Here is a 14,794-nt window from a genome sequence, read left to right on the forward strand (position 1 = left end):
TTTGGACCCCTTTGGCCTTCTGTACATTCCAAGCCCATCCCCTCTCAGTGTTTGCATGCACTTTTCTCTTCCCAGAAGACAAATTTTCTCCCCATTCCATTCTTCCGAGTGAGGAACCTGCTCATCTCTCAGGTCACAATGAAGAGGACCCTTGACCAATTGTCCATCTCCTATGACTGTGTCCCTTAACCCAGTGATATATCCACATTTTCCTCTGTATTGCCTTCATCACAGTAATCCTGACCTGGCAGTTGCCCAGTGAATTCATTTCTTACTTAGGGTGATAAGGATTTTTCCTTGTTTCATGTGTCACTTCAAAGTTAGAACAGTTATTTGCACACAGTATGTGCTTGAGCAATATTGGTTGAACACTGAATTAAAAAAGACTTTAGGCCAACATTTTACACTCTGGATTTCTTGGTCTCAGTTAACAGCTGCTGTAGTGAGGGGCAAATTTGTTCGTTAGGAGCTTGTTTCATGCTGTGAGAACGTCCTATCTGAGTGTTTGTCATAAAATATAGGACAGGGCCAAAGTTCAAATATTGGACAGTGGTTGGCTGTTATGTATCACCTCCTTCAATAATGTTTTAAAATATGAACTATTAAAAAGAGAAGCCTGGGAATGGCTTAAATTAAGTGAAACTTTGATTAGAAATATGTCTTCATGAGTATTCATTTCTGGTAGGGTGGCATGATACTTCATCACAAGCAAAACCCATCAGTTCACTTTTCTCATAGGAAGCAAAATAGCCTGTCCTCTTTTACTTGATTAAAAACTGAGTCAAGCAAAACACTAAAAGACTTTTTAATCATCACAGAAAGATTTAATTATCTTCCATCTCCTTTTAGAGTGAATACCTTTTAGCTTGACTCTGGAAAACCTCGGTCTGTTTTAATGAGAGTTAAGATAATTTTACAGCCACTGTGATGTCTGTAAACTACCACACTTCTATATTTTTTATAAGCTATCTCTTGGTTTTAAAGACAGATATTTAGAATGTTTAAACTAATTATGGTGCTTTAAGAATCTGAATCCAGGGCTTTACCCATGCTAAGTTAGCACTCTATTAACCTAGATAGTCCATCCCTAATAATCCTGCTTTTAAATCTTTGATGAAGTTCAGTGGAAAAGTAGTATTTCTGAGTGCTCACATGCAGACATATGCATGGTCCTGGTCTAGCAGGGACTGCAGCATGGATCTCTCTTCCATTCTTGATTATCTCCATGTTTCCACATTCCTCTGTCTACTATGCTTGCCCTGGTAAAGTCACTGAAAGAAACAGGGAGGTGGGTGGATAAATGAGAGGTCAGTGGTCACAAGTGACTCTCAACTCTTGTACGGTCTAGGTTAGGAACCAGTAATAATACCTTTTGATTGTTGTGGTAGGGTGTTGATGTCAAGTATGAGCCAACCAATCACTGATTATCCCAGCCTGGGGTTCTTTCTCATCTTTGGGGGACAAAAAGATAGACATTGCTTAGGAAATGTGCAGCTTGGCTGCCTAGATGACTATTAAAACCTTCCCAAGAAGAAGAATGTATGGATCCCACCTAGAGCCTGCCACCTTGCCACAGTGAGAGGCTCACATAGGCTACATCCAACCTCTGAATCCATATGAATCAATAGCACTGTGGATCTCTGTGTTCAGAGCACTACTCTAGGTGATAATGATGCAGTAGAAACTTCCAGTAGTTAAAAATTATACTGAAAAGAATCTTGTAATAAACTTTCTTAGGAAATATTAAGTTATAGAAAGTAGAATTTAATAAAAGAAGATTGCCTCTAGTATATCTAGAAAATAAACAGTGTATGTAAGGACCAGTATGTAAGGACCCAGAACCAAGTTCTCATCACAAGGGAGATTTCTTTGCCCCACAGGGATAGAGTGTAGGGGACAGGAATAAAAGAACAAGAATGTAGATTGGAAATGAGGGAGAAGGGGAAGTTAATAAGAGAAAGGGAAGAGGGGTATTTATCCTGAAGTGGGACAAAGGACTGCCTCTGGATAGAGAACAGACAATGCACATAGGAAAATGGTGGTTTATAATGATAAAGAGGAAACCCCATATTAGGATGATGTGTTTAACTTCAGTTGGACATGTTAATTCGGTGAGCCAAAGTGTTCATCTGATTGCTGGACTTCAATACTTTGAAGCTGTACCTTGTTAATCAGCCTCAGGAGGAATTGGTCAAATAAGGAATGAACATTGATGGCTAGCTTTAAGACTGTACTCTAAAGGGTTTTAGCATGACGAAGGGAATCAGAGAGAAGGGCATGTGCTGTCAAAGTCATGTTCATCTCAGTCAAGCTGGCCAAAGTCCCTTCAGTGTACTGACCAAACTTCTTCGAGATTGAGAATGAAAACTCTTTACCATAGTTGAAGTTCACAGTTGCTGAGAAAGTTTCTATTAATGTGTATTCACCAAGACTGACCTCTGATTAGGCTCTATTTCATAGCAAAAGAGACAACTCTGACTTAAACCAGCCAGTAGGTTTATCTCCATATAAAAGAACAGGCATCTAGGGAGAACAAGGGGGACAGTGTTTGTCACAGTCACCACTAAGTCCTGGTTGTCATTAAGTCATTTATACTGTTATCAGGGAAAGCATATTTCTGAAAGTGGGCAAGATGACAATGTGTGACAAGTATTTGAAAAGAGCAACACTAGTGTAATTAAGAAATAATTCTGAGGCACGCAGTGGTGTCACAGTGTGCACGCCTTTAATCTCAGCACTTGGGAAGCAGAGAGCAGTTCCTACAGCCTGGTCTACAGAGTGAGTTCCAAGACAGCCAGTGCTACACAGAGAAATAAATCCTGCCTCAAAAACAGCAAGTCCCCCAAAACAAACAAAAACACACAAATAACAAAGCAACAACAATAACAACAACAACAAAAACTGATGGTATCTTCGCTGTGTAAATTATCTGCCTAAGTTGCCAGATTTCCAGTTTCCTGTCTCTGTTGAAATTGTTGAAAGTATAACTTGGATTGCAGACCTGCAATATACATAAAAATTGCAGCCTATGATTAGCGCATACCTACACCTAAGGTGTATATAAGTTAGGAAAATCTGCTATTAGGGGTCTGCTCCTCTTTGAACATTAGCCAGAGCCAGACACATGCTACCTCAATAGATTTTTCCTTTATTAATAGCTAAGTAAGCAGGGTGATTTCTCACACAGAAAGCATATTAATTATAGAACAATATTTGTCTTCATCCAACCCAATTATATTTCCTGTTGATCCTAGTAACCTATAGGGCACTAGATGACTTTGAGGAATCCTGACAAAAATCAATACAAATTTCATGAAAATATAGCTTTATCAAAATTTAACATGGCATTTAGAGAAAAGAAGCCATGCAAGTTCCCAGTTAAGAGAATCTAGCAAATATAGAGGCGAATGCCAGCAGCAAACCACTGAACTGAGAATAGGTCCCCTATTGAAGGAATCAGAGAAAGAACTGGAAGAGCTTGAAGGGGCTCGAGACCCCAAAAGTACAACAATGCCAAGCAACCAGAGCTTCCAGGGACTAAGCCACTACCTAAAGACTATACATGGACTGACCCTGGACTCTGACCCCATAGGTAGCAATGAATATCCTAGTAAGAGCACCAGTGGAAGGGGAAGCCCTGGGTCCTGCTAAGACTGAACCCCCAGTGAACTAGTCTATGGGGGGAGGGCGGCAATGGGGGGAGGGTTGGGAGGGGAACACCCATAAGGAAGGGGAGGGGGGAGGGGGATGTTTGCCCGGAAACCGGGAAAGGGAATAACACTCGAAATGTATATAAGAAATACTCAAGTTAATTAAAAAAAAAAAAAAAAGAAATGTAAATAAGAAATACCCAAGTTAATAAAGATGAAAAAAAAAAAAAAAGAATCTATCATAGAGCACTGTCAGTGATAGGGCAGTGTCTTTGTCTAGTTGACCTACCTTCCAGACAGAAGCCTCCATCCCTATCTTATCTGTAGGACTGTCCTTGCTGTCTGTCCCATCTTCTATCCTGAGAGGGAATGGAAGAATGAGAGGGAATGATGTGTGCCTTGCTGTGACGGCAGTGGTGAAGGAGCAACTTTCACATATGTGGGAATATTACTTTGTTTAAAAAAATATAATTTCTAAAAACCCAAGCCTGTCAGTTTTCTTAAAGCAGGGTTATGTTAGTGATGGAAATCTCTTTTTGGCTCTCAGATACCGTATGGACTTTATTCTTGCCTTCTAGCAACATGGCCTAGGGTTCTATTTGTCCCATGGCCCTGTCAAATAGCAGGCTTTTCCATTGTGTTTTACTTTACTTCTGCTCTGGGCATGAAGAAGACAATTGAATGTTACCTGACTTCAAATGGGAGAAAAAGGCTGTTCCTCATCTTTGTCCTTCTCTTCACATTCTTCCTCCTCTATCCTTTGCTTCTCCCCAACCTTCTTCTCTTTCCTCCCCTTTTCCCTTATAAGCCCCTTTCTCCTCCTTTTTACTTCTTCCGCCTTCACCTTCTCTATCTTTTATCTCCTCCTGTTGCCCCTCATCATCTTCTCTTTCCCCCTCTTGCTTTTCTTTTTCCTTTTCCTCTTCCTTCATCCTTCTCTGCAGTCGAGAGCCATGCAGGAGATATTAGGTCTAGTCCTAAAAGATTTTATGTCCCCTTTATTATGCTTGCTGGGTCATTTTCTAGCTGGAGAATGAGCAGGCATCTCTGAGCAGGACTCCTTCGAAAGGTGGGAAGAACATTTGTCACAGAGGGGACTTGGTCTGGATAGGGATCCTTGGTTGTTAGATAAAGACATTAGAAAAGGTCCTTACAGAAAATATCATGGGACAGATGTCCTCATGGAAGCCCGATTTCATAAAAGAGAAGCTGAATCTATGCAATGCAGAAAAGACATACTGGATGTCCCTATTTTATTCATCATCTGACTTTACTTATTTTTTTATTTATTCATTTTACATCCTAATTGCAGCCCCTTCTTCTCCTCCCTGTCCTACCCCTAGCCCCATTCCACCTCCCCTTCTTTTCAGAAAAGGAGGGCTCCCATGGGTATCAACCCTGGCATCTAAAACATACACACACCACACAGCATAGCAGACAAAGAAATTCTTCCTGTTGGCAGGGCATCTAGAGGCATCATCTAAGTCCTAATGGAGAGTATATGTTACATAGGTGTGAAATATGGGCTAAATCCCTTTCTTCCTCCAAATTGCCTGGTTGGGGCTACCCTGGGGAATTAAACTATTTGAAATAAGACAAGAAAACTGATTTGTTCCTGCTAAAGAAACTCTCAGGCAGGAGGCATGACAGTCCTTCTAACCCAGTAGTTTTCAACTTTCCTAATATTGCAAACCTTTAATACAGTTCCTTGTATTTTGGTGACACCCGCCCATAAAATTATTATGTTGTTATTTCATAACTGTATTTTTGCTACTGTTGCAAAAGAGGTTTCAATCCACAGTTTGAGAACCGCCGTTCTAAACAATTCCTTAGACCCACCTCTCCTTTCTTTTAAATTGGACAGAATAAAGAACCTGGAAGTCCACCATTTTAAATGTTTAAGAGAGAGAACATTTATCTACTTAGTGTTTTTGTCCCTGACTGTATGCCAGCCAGGGTATTGGATGATTTACATGCCTCCCCAAAACCCAGTTTCCCATGGCATTTAGAGTCTACAAAGGGACTCAAATTAACCCAGTTTTAAGGACAGCTTCTCCCTTGCGTTAAGAATTCTCTCCAATGTGGTCTCACCTTTACATGTTTCTATTCATGATAAAAACATTCATTTAACTTTTGCAGCATGTCCCTGTGGTGTTAAGACATATATGTAAATAAGAAGTATGTGATGGGAGCTCAATGGTTTCTGGCAGATTATATAAATGGACTCCATGACTTCATGAACAGCATAAATTTCTAATGCCCCAGTCTTAATGCCTTAGTCATGGAAGGACATAACAGTGTAAAACAATTACTAGAGTTTTGTGAGTATGTAGATGAGACCACTAAAAGCTAACAACTATAATCATAGACAGTTAGTAACATCATATGACCCTGAATCCAGGTCTTCTCTTCAATAGTGGTGTAGTCTTTACAACTCAGTACCCTTGTGTCTTTATTGGGCTAAAAATGGTCAAAACAAGGTTGTAATTATTAAATAAGTTTATAAAGCAAAATTCTGTAAAATGCCCCCTGTCTTTAAAGTTAAATAAGGCTTAGCCACTGCACTTCTTGTTACCCATATTTTACTAATTAGAAAACCTATTCTGTTCCTCAGCACAGGAACTAAAGATGATAGAACAGGGTTTCAACATAAATATCATGGCTTTGGAGCAGATACTAGTAACTACTGTCATATATATTCTACTGATGGATTAATGTAAGGCTGTATATAAATCATTAGCCTACTGGAATCCAAAGCAATGTAAGGTTATTTAATAGAATTTGAGACTATAGTTCACAAGAAATATATGAAATTGTATTAATCATATTGTAATATGTTATTATGGAAGGGAACATTATACTTTTCTTTCCCATGAAAGAAATCTTTATGCTGTGCTAATAATTATAGTAATATATGCTTCAACGGCATTATAGAAATTAGATGTCTCTTTCAGTGGCACACATTTACACACAAATTTGTGTAATTCCCACTGCCACTTTCTGGGATGACAAAGTCAATATTATAATCTACATTTGAGAAGTGAGAAAGCTAAGACTCGATAAAGTTAAGAAAACTGGGGCTGGGGAAATTGTTAGGTGAGTGAAGTACTTACCACACAGGCATGTGGATGGGAGTTCAATCCCCAGAATGCACATAAAGTCACAGGAGTGGCTGCTTGTGTTTGCAATCTCAGCGCTCAGAATGTGGAGATAATGCTCAGATAAGTGCTCAAATGTCCAATGACAGTAATTAAGAATGTTGTCACACAAGTCTAAAGCCCTAAATGTTCAGCAGGTTGAAAATAATTAATTTTTATAATGTAGCTTTTGTCTTTATAAATATATGTCTATGGTTATTAATATGTGCACAAAGTAGGGAGGCCACCTGAACACATGTTCTCTTTTTCTCTGTAAAGATCCTGATCGCCAGCATCATGTGCAGTTACAACAAAAATGACTGGATGGAACTCTCCAAAATGGCTGAGGTAAAATTTCTTTACTTGGTATTTATGCTATTTCACCTCTCTCATTTTTATTAGTTTTAAGTAAAGAGCTGCCACAAAAAATAATACAAGAGAAGTAAAATTGAATTGAAAATGTAAGTTAAATCATTTCTTTTATAATTTGTTTACCATGTGTTTTCATTTAAATGATGGAAATGTAAATTTAAAAGGAATCTATTCTATAAAAGCAGTCCCCTGGATTTCACACGGTACCTAAAATCCCTTTATTCTCTGAATCCATAGACTCTGTATTTGCATATTAAGCAAACTGTATATATGATGGATGCCATGATAAAATTTAATTCTACCTTTGAGAGTCTAACTTGATCTTGCCTTGCCTTTAGGCAAACTGGTTTGACAGTAAGAGAAGGGATTCTGAATATAAAAGTCTTGAATATTTAAAGTATAAAAGGTTCATTTAATACTGTTCTAGTTTGAATACCAGCATGTATAAAGGGCTAGGGCGGGCTGTGGCTGAGTGGCACACTAGTCAGTGGGCGTGCAACATTCACCAGTGGGTATGCCACAATACCCACTTTGCACGAATGCAAATAACTAAACACGTGCCCCAGATTTATATTTCAAACATAAAAATACATGCTTAAAAGTACTCTTATGTCAATCATTCAATAAGGCCACTTAGTTGAGACAGCCCTGGCTTGCAGTCTTGAAGAGTTCCCACCCATGCTGACACTGAACCTAGTAAGACTTAACTTGACTTTGCAAAATACTATGATGTTCTCTATGGTGGGCAAAGATGGTGGATTGTACATTTTACTTGGATATTTTTACAACTGTGAAGGAAAAAATTACTTCTGGGACTTAGGGTAGTGAAATTAAACATGATCTGTAATTGGCTTCGTGATCTTCTGTGCTGGGTCTGCTTTAGACATGTATTTACCTAATTGACCATGAAATCTTCCACAAAGCCCGTGCTTGGCATGAGCTTTGCCAATTTTAAGCTGACTATGATAAATGGCTTTATCATGCTGCGTGCTTCTCTGCTTTTCTGTAAGAATAAAAACACTTTCAAAATATTTCCTTCAGTAATGGACATTAATTTTTAAGTGCGAGAGTTTACTTACAAAAGTCAAAAGGCAGTAATTATAAGTATATTAGCAATTGTAGATGTTTTCACATTTCATATTATTGTTTAATTTCACTCTTATTTATTCTTGTTTCTTAAATACTATATAACAAAGACAGGAGAAAAGAGTTTGCTTTCTATTAAGTCAGAGCAATCTCTATATCTCCATGGAGGAGCGATATACTTATAAAAAAGAACAAGCCAGACACACTGTCTGTGAAACCAACACGCTTCTGGTAAAGTGAGACCCAGGCTAACTTAGGGCATTAGGAGAAGGCTGTTGGGCCTTTGCATCCCTGTGGAGGTAGGGCAGCAGCAGCCCAAAGGATTCCATCCCACCTTATGTTCTACACACCCAATAACATTTCAAGTAGAATATTTGACTTATTCTTTCATAGTTTTATAGATGCATGAAATGTATTTTGACTATATCCACCATCCTTAACTCAACTCAGGATCCTCTCTGATCCCCCTCTTAGTTCACCCTCCCAAATTCATGTCCTCCTCTTTGTCATCCTTTTAGAGTAATTTTGGGTTTGTGAGGAAGTTTCATAAGTAAAGATGATTACTACCAATCCTGATGACCCGAGTCCATCCCCAGTGACCTCCATAGTGCAAGGAGAGAGTTGACTTTCTCTTAATTTACCATTAACCTCCGCACATACTGTGATAGATTCACACATGCTTATATACACATTAATTGTATATAAAATTATATTAAAAGGAAAAAGAACTACTCACTGCTTTTGTTTTTATGGACCAACTATTCAAGATACACACACACACACACACACACACAAACACACACAGACACACACACACGTATGTAAACATACACACATGTATATAAACACACACATATATGTATATACACGTATATTGTATATACAAATACATAGATGGATGAATAGATAGATAGATAGATAGATAGATAGATAGATAGATAGATAGATAGGTAGATGGAAAATTCACATTAAAATAAACTAAAAATGTTTTCCATTCACAGTTAGGATAATGTGTAACATGGACAATTCTTGGTGAGTTGTACTGGCAATCACACAGCATACCACTGTGCTGATGCTTGGGGGCTGGCAAGCAGCTAGATGTTGCCTGTGTACATTTTCATGAAGTTTCTCCTTTCAGTGGGTTGGGTTTTTAATTGGAGTTGAGAAAATCTATCATTACCCTTCTCCTCACCATGTCTGCTAACCCAAAAGACACATGTACCACATCCAAAGAGCTGCAGTTGTTGAAGATCAGTAGCAAAAAATGGAAGGCTCTGGGATTAACTTTGTACATGGAAGAGGAGTAATCAAATCCACTAAGAGGGTTAGGGAATGCAATGGGCCTTGTGTAAGGCACAGTTGTACACATGTCCGTGAGGGTATTTGCAAACATGATTATCTGAGGTAGCACTCTGAGTCTTGGTGACACTCAAGTGTGAATAAAAGGGGAAGAGGAGAAAGCCATCTGAGTACCAGCACAAAAACCACCCTTTCACTATTCCATGGAGAAGTAAAAAGACAACTTCCTGGTACCATAGAGCTCATCGTGCCGCCAAACCTTCTATACCAAGGTGGCTTCATCACTTAACCCACAAGCCTTAAGAAACATTTGTTTCCTTAAGTTGCTTCTTTTCAGATATTTGGTCACAGTATTGGGAGAAAAATAACCAATGTAACGATGACATTGCTTCCCCTTGCCTTACAGGATCCTAATATTTACAGAGCACACAAATAGCTTTAAAATGAGCCTAGACACAGACATATTTCTCCATGCTCTCAGCAACATTAGGTCACTGCATTAGGCATATTTAAATAATATATTAACTTGAACCAAATGCAATCAAGGACATTGTGTGCCCAGACCGCTTAATTGATCATCCCCATTTCCTACATGCTTTGTTTTCTCTTGTAAATAAAACAAAACCTAAAACAACCCCTTTTAATCCTAACCTTAGTGAACTTACACTTGAAATGCCTTCCCATACCTTATTCTTGTCAATTTTGCTTGTGTTGCCATGGTTTTTTAGACACCATGAAAAAGAAGCAGTATCATGAGGGTTTTTATAGCATGGTGAAACTTTTTGTAAACTTGGTCATATGTGTTCTTTTATCAGAGCTTGAGATTTGCTCATAGAGCCTCTTACTTTTCTGAGACATTGATTGGCTATCCCTATTCAGTGTAAATTTCCTGGGCTGTCAAACAGAGGACCACAAAAACCATCTCAGCCCCATAGATGTGATCACAGCTTAAGAACGTAATCAGATACTCAACAAATTGAGCCATTACTGCAGCCTGCCAGGATTAGACATTAGGAAGATCTTGGATTCATTTTAACAGAACTGGAATCCATTTCTTTCTTAATGTCGATTAGTCCAGAAAATAGAAATTGAGTCATATTTGATGAGAAAGGGGCCTTAGTGAAGGACACAACCCCTGAGCAGGAAAAGTGTGAAAAAGATGAGCCAGGAAAGAAGGGAAAAGAAACTTAGGATGGTGCACTAGAGAGCCTGCCAAGGCTTCCCAAGGAGACAGAGCAGCCTGCTCAGGTATAGAGGTCAGGGACAGCGGCACAAGATCATCTTAACACAGAAGCAATAGAGGAGTAAGGGAAAGGGCTCATCCTCCTTGCCCCCAGTCCCCCTTGGTAGTGTCTTACAACACAGCTGTCTTTGTGCTCTACCACTCTGGGCAATCATATACTCTGTGGCCTATAGTGCAATTCTTCATATAAACCCAGAACTAGAAGGGAAGGTCAGAGCTCCTTCATAAGACATGGATCTTGGTCCCTTGGAGTTCTTCTTAGGTGAGCTGTGTAAGCTAGGTCGCATATAGAGGAAGACTGTGAGAGCTAACACAGTAAATATGCTGACAGCAATATGGTCTGTGAGAGTGTGTGTCTGGAAGTTGAGTTAGACCGTGAAACATGAGAAAGTATAAAGGCTGGATGTGGGTGATGTATGCATATGCTCTCAGCCAAGTTTCTCTGTAATAACGTCATTGGCCCAGAATTTCAATAGCTCTTTTTAGGTTCTAAACAGTGTGTGTGTGTGTGTGTGTGTGTGTGTGTGTGTGTCTACATATTTAAATGGTTTTGTATGTGCGTATATGTGGAGGGCATAGGTAGACAGAGAGAGTCCTCAGTTGTTCTCCATCTTTTGAGACAGAGTCTCCTACTGAACCTGGGACCCACTAGACGGTGCTACAGATACCCCATTTGGGACTGAGCACACCACTATATCCTCTCCACTCAGACAAGTAATAAGTTTCTGAGTTAGCCAGTGTACATTGTGTCCACGTGTGGGCATGCACACACACACACACACACACACACACTCTTCCCTGCTGAGAATGCATTAAACTATGGGTAGAGAAACCCAGATTTACAAAGGTAGCTTTCTCTTGCGTCTATTTGGCTGAATAATTCTAGTAGGTTCACGACCGAATTTGTTGGGGGAAAGCAGTTCCAGTACACTTCTAACTTGGCGATTAGCTGTTCCTCGAGTGATGGCTATCCCTTCGCCTACTTCCATCTTTCTTTTCTTTTTCCCCTTTTCAATCCTTATTGGGGAAGGTTCTGGACTAAGTAATTAAGATCCCTGTGACTATTAAGAGCCAGAATGTTAGTCCACTTTAGTTTATTTAACATCTCCTGATAATTCAGCAACTAAGGCTTTTTGAGCGGTTGTGACTACTTGGAAATAGAAGTGAGCCACTCCTGATGCTCCTGTGATCCCCGTGACAGGAACATTCAGAGGCAAAATAAATACCTCCCAGGGCTGGTTATCGCGCAGAATAGCCTTGTCCCCATTTTTAAGGCCCGGATATTCATTACATGGCCCACCTCAGGTGCATGCGAGTGTGTACTATTTGAGAAATTTACATAACTATCCCTAGATAAGACTCTATCTAATAGGTGTTGAAGAATTTTGTTTCGGACAGCAGTTTAGAAGCCACACAGATGCTGAAAGGTTATATTTTCTTAATCCAGTGTGGCAGTCCCAGCAGGGGAACAAGTGTCTTCTTTCCCTTTTGTGTCTCTAAGTATGTCTGCTAGATAACTTCACATCGGCGACTGGCAAGCTGTGTTTGTACACACTGAGATATGAATGGAAACAGAATCAATGGATGGGAAAACACCAGACTGTGGAGAGAAGTTCAAGCTCTGACTGTCACTACAAACTCTTTGATACACAAGAAATGCTCTCAATGACTTCCTCGTTGGTGGCACTCACCACCAGGAATCACCAGGGGGTGTTCCAAATGACTCTTTGACGCATATTCAGCTTCCATAATGCTAGATTGATAAGGGAATTGCATACACATCTGTAATGTATACTGAGCTTGTTGCCCCTCATACCTCCCTCCCCCTCCCTTCCCTCTTCCTGACCCTATTAGTCCCCTCCCCTTCCTCATAACCTGTACCTCTACTTATACATCACATATGCACATACAATCTTCCATAGCAATGGTAATGTTTAGGAACAGTGAATGAAAGAAAAGAGATGGTATTTGAATTTTACTTAAGGAACAAATGATTTAATAATAATCTACCCATTGATTTAAATCACTGGGTAAGCCACAGGCTCTTCATTTAAGATCCTGTGAGATGGGTAATTTGAATCTTTTATGTTTGGCATATGAACTGCCAATGGGCATGGTGATATATCGTAGCATTTGGAGTTGTTTTAAAGCTGAAGTAAGAGAAGAGACTGCTCTCTGCACATACATCTTGGACGCCAGAGGAAAACACCAAAGGACATCTGGAACCCTGATGCACTGAAGCTCCCGGAAAGGGCAGCGGGATCTTCCTGGTTGCTGCCGCCACAGAGAGCCCGAGGGCAGCACCCCGAGTGAACTTGAGCCTCAGGACCACAGGTAAGACCAACTTTTCTGCTGCAAGTGACCTGCCTGGTGAACTCAAGACACAGGCCCACAGGAACAGCTGAAGACCTGTACAGAGGAAAAACTACACGCCTGAAATCAGAACACTCTGTCCCCATAACTGACTGAAAGAGAGGAAAACAGGTCTACAGCACTCCTGAAACACAGGCTTATAGGACAGTCTAGCCACTGTCAGAAATAGCAGAACAAAGTAACACTAGAGATAATCTGATGGCGAGAGGCAAGCGCAGAAACCCAAGCAACAGAAACCAAGACTACATGGCATCATCAGAGCCCAATTCTCCCACCAAAACAAATATGGAATATGCAAACACACCAGAAAAGCAAGATCTAGTTTCAAAATCATATTTGATCATGATGCTGGGGGACTTCAAGAAAGACGTGAAGAACTCCCTTAGAGAAACACAGGAAAACATTAATAAACAAGTAGAAGCCTACAGAAAGGAATCGCAAAAATCCCTGAAAGAATTCCAGGAAAAAATAAATAAATAAGTAGAAGCCCATAGAGAGGAGACACAAAAATCCCTGAAAGAATTCCAGGAAAACACAATCAAACAGTTGAAGGAATTAAAAATGGAAATAGAAGCAATCAAGAAAGAACACATGGAAACAACCCTGGATATAGAAAACCAAAAGAAGAGACAAGGAGCTGTAGATACAAGCTTCACCAACAGAATACAAGAGATGGAAGAGAGAATCTCAGGAGCAGAAGATTCCATAGAAATCATTGACTCAACTGTCAAAGATAATGTAAAGCAGAAAAAGCTACTGGTCCAAAACATACAGGAAATCCAGGACTCAATGAGAAGATCAAACCTAAGGATAATAGGTATAGAAGAGAGTGAAGACTCCCAGCTCAAAGGACCAGTAAATATCTTCAACAAAATCATAGAAGAAAACTTCCCTAACCTAAAAAAAGAGATACCCATAGGCATACAAGAAGCCTACAGAACTCCAAATAGATTGGACCAGAAAAGAAACACCTCCCGTCACATAATCGTCAAAACACCAAACGCACAAAATAAAGAAAGAATATTAAAAGCAGTAAGGGGAAAAGGTCAAGTAACATATAAAGTCAGACCTATCAGAATCACAACAGACTTCTTGCCAGAAACTATGAGGGCCAGAAGATCCTGGACTGATGTCATACAGACCCTAAGAGAACACAAATGCCAGCCCAGGTTACTCTATCCTGCAAAACTCTCAATTAACATAGAAGGAAAAACCAAGATATTCCATGACAAAACCAAATTTACACAATATCTTTCTACAAATCCAGCACTACAAAGGATAATAAATGGTAAAGCCCAACATAAGGAGGCAAGCTATACCCTAGAAGAAGCAAGAAACTAATCGTCTTGGCAACAAAACAAAGAGAATGAAAGCACACAAACATAACCTCCAATCCAAATATGAATATAACTGGAAGCAATAATCACTATTCCTTAATATCTCTCAACATCAATGGCCTCAACTCCCCAATAAAAAGAAATAGATTAACAAACTGGATACGCAACGAGGACCCTGCATTCTGCTGCCTACAGGAAACACACCTCAGAGACAAAGACAGACACTACCTCAGAGTGAAAGGCTGGAAAACAACTTTCCAAGCAAATGGTCAGAAGAAGCAAGCTGGAGTAGCCATT

At 39.7% G+C, this 14,794-nt stretch overlaps 1 protein-coding gene across 1 annotated transcript in view; it reads left to right on the forward strand.

Annotated features, from left to right (window-relative positions):
- Dpyd (dihydropyrimidine dehydrogenase) overlaps positions 1 to 14,794 on the forward strand; it is an 864,105-nt gene that overhangs the window by 541,751 nt on the left and 307,560 nt on the right. Inside the window, 1 exon segment of the mRNA NM_031027.2 lies at positions 7,067 to 7,135. Within this exon segment, the coding sequence (NP_112289.2) occupies positions 7,067 to 7,135 (69 nt within the window).

The sequence above is a fragment of the Rattus norvegicus genome, chromosome 2 (assembly GCF_021556685.1).
Source record: "Rattus norvegicus strain SHRSP/BbbUtx chromosome 2, alternate assembly SHRSP_T2T, whole genome shotgun sequence".
Taxonomy (NCBI): Eukaryota; Metazoa; Chordata; class Mammalia; order Rodentia; family Muridae; genus Rattus; species Rattus norvegicus.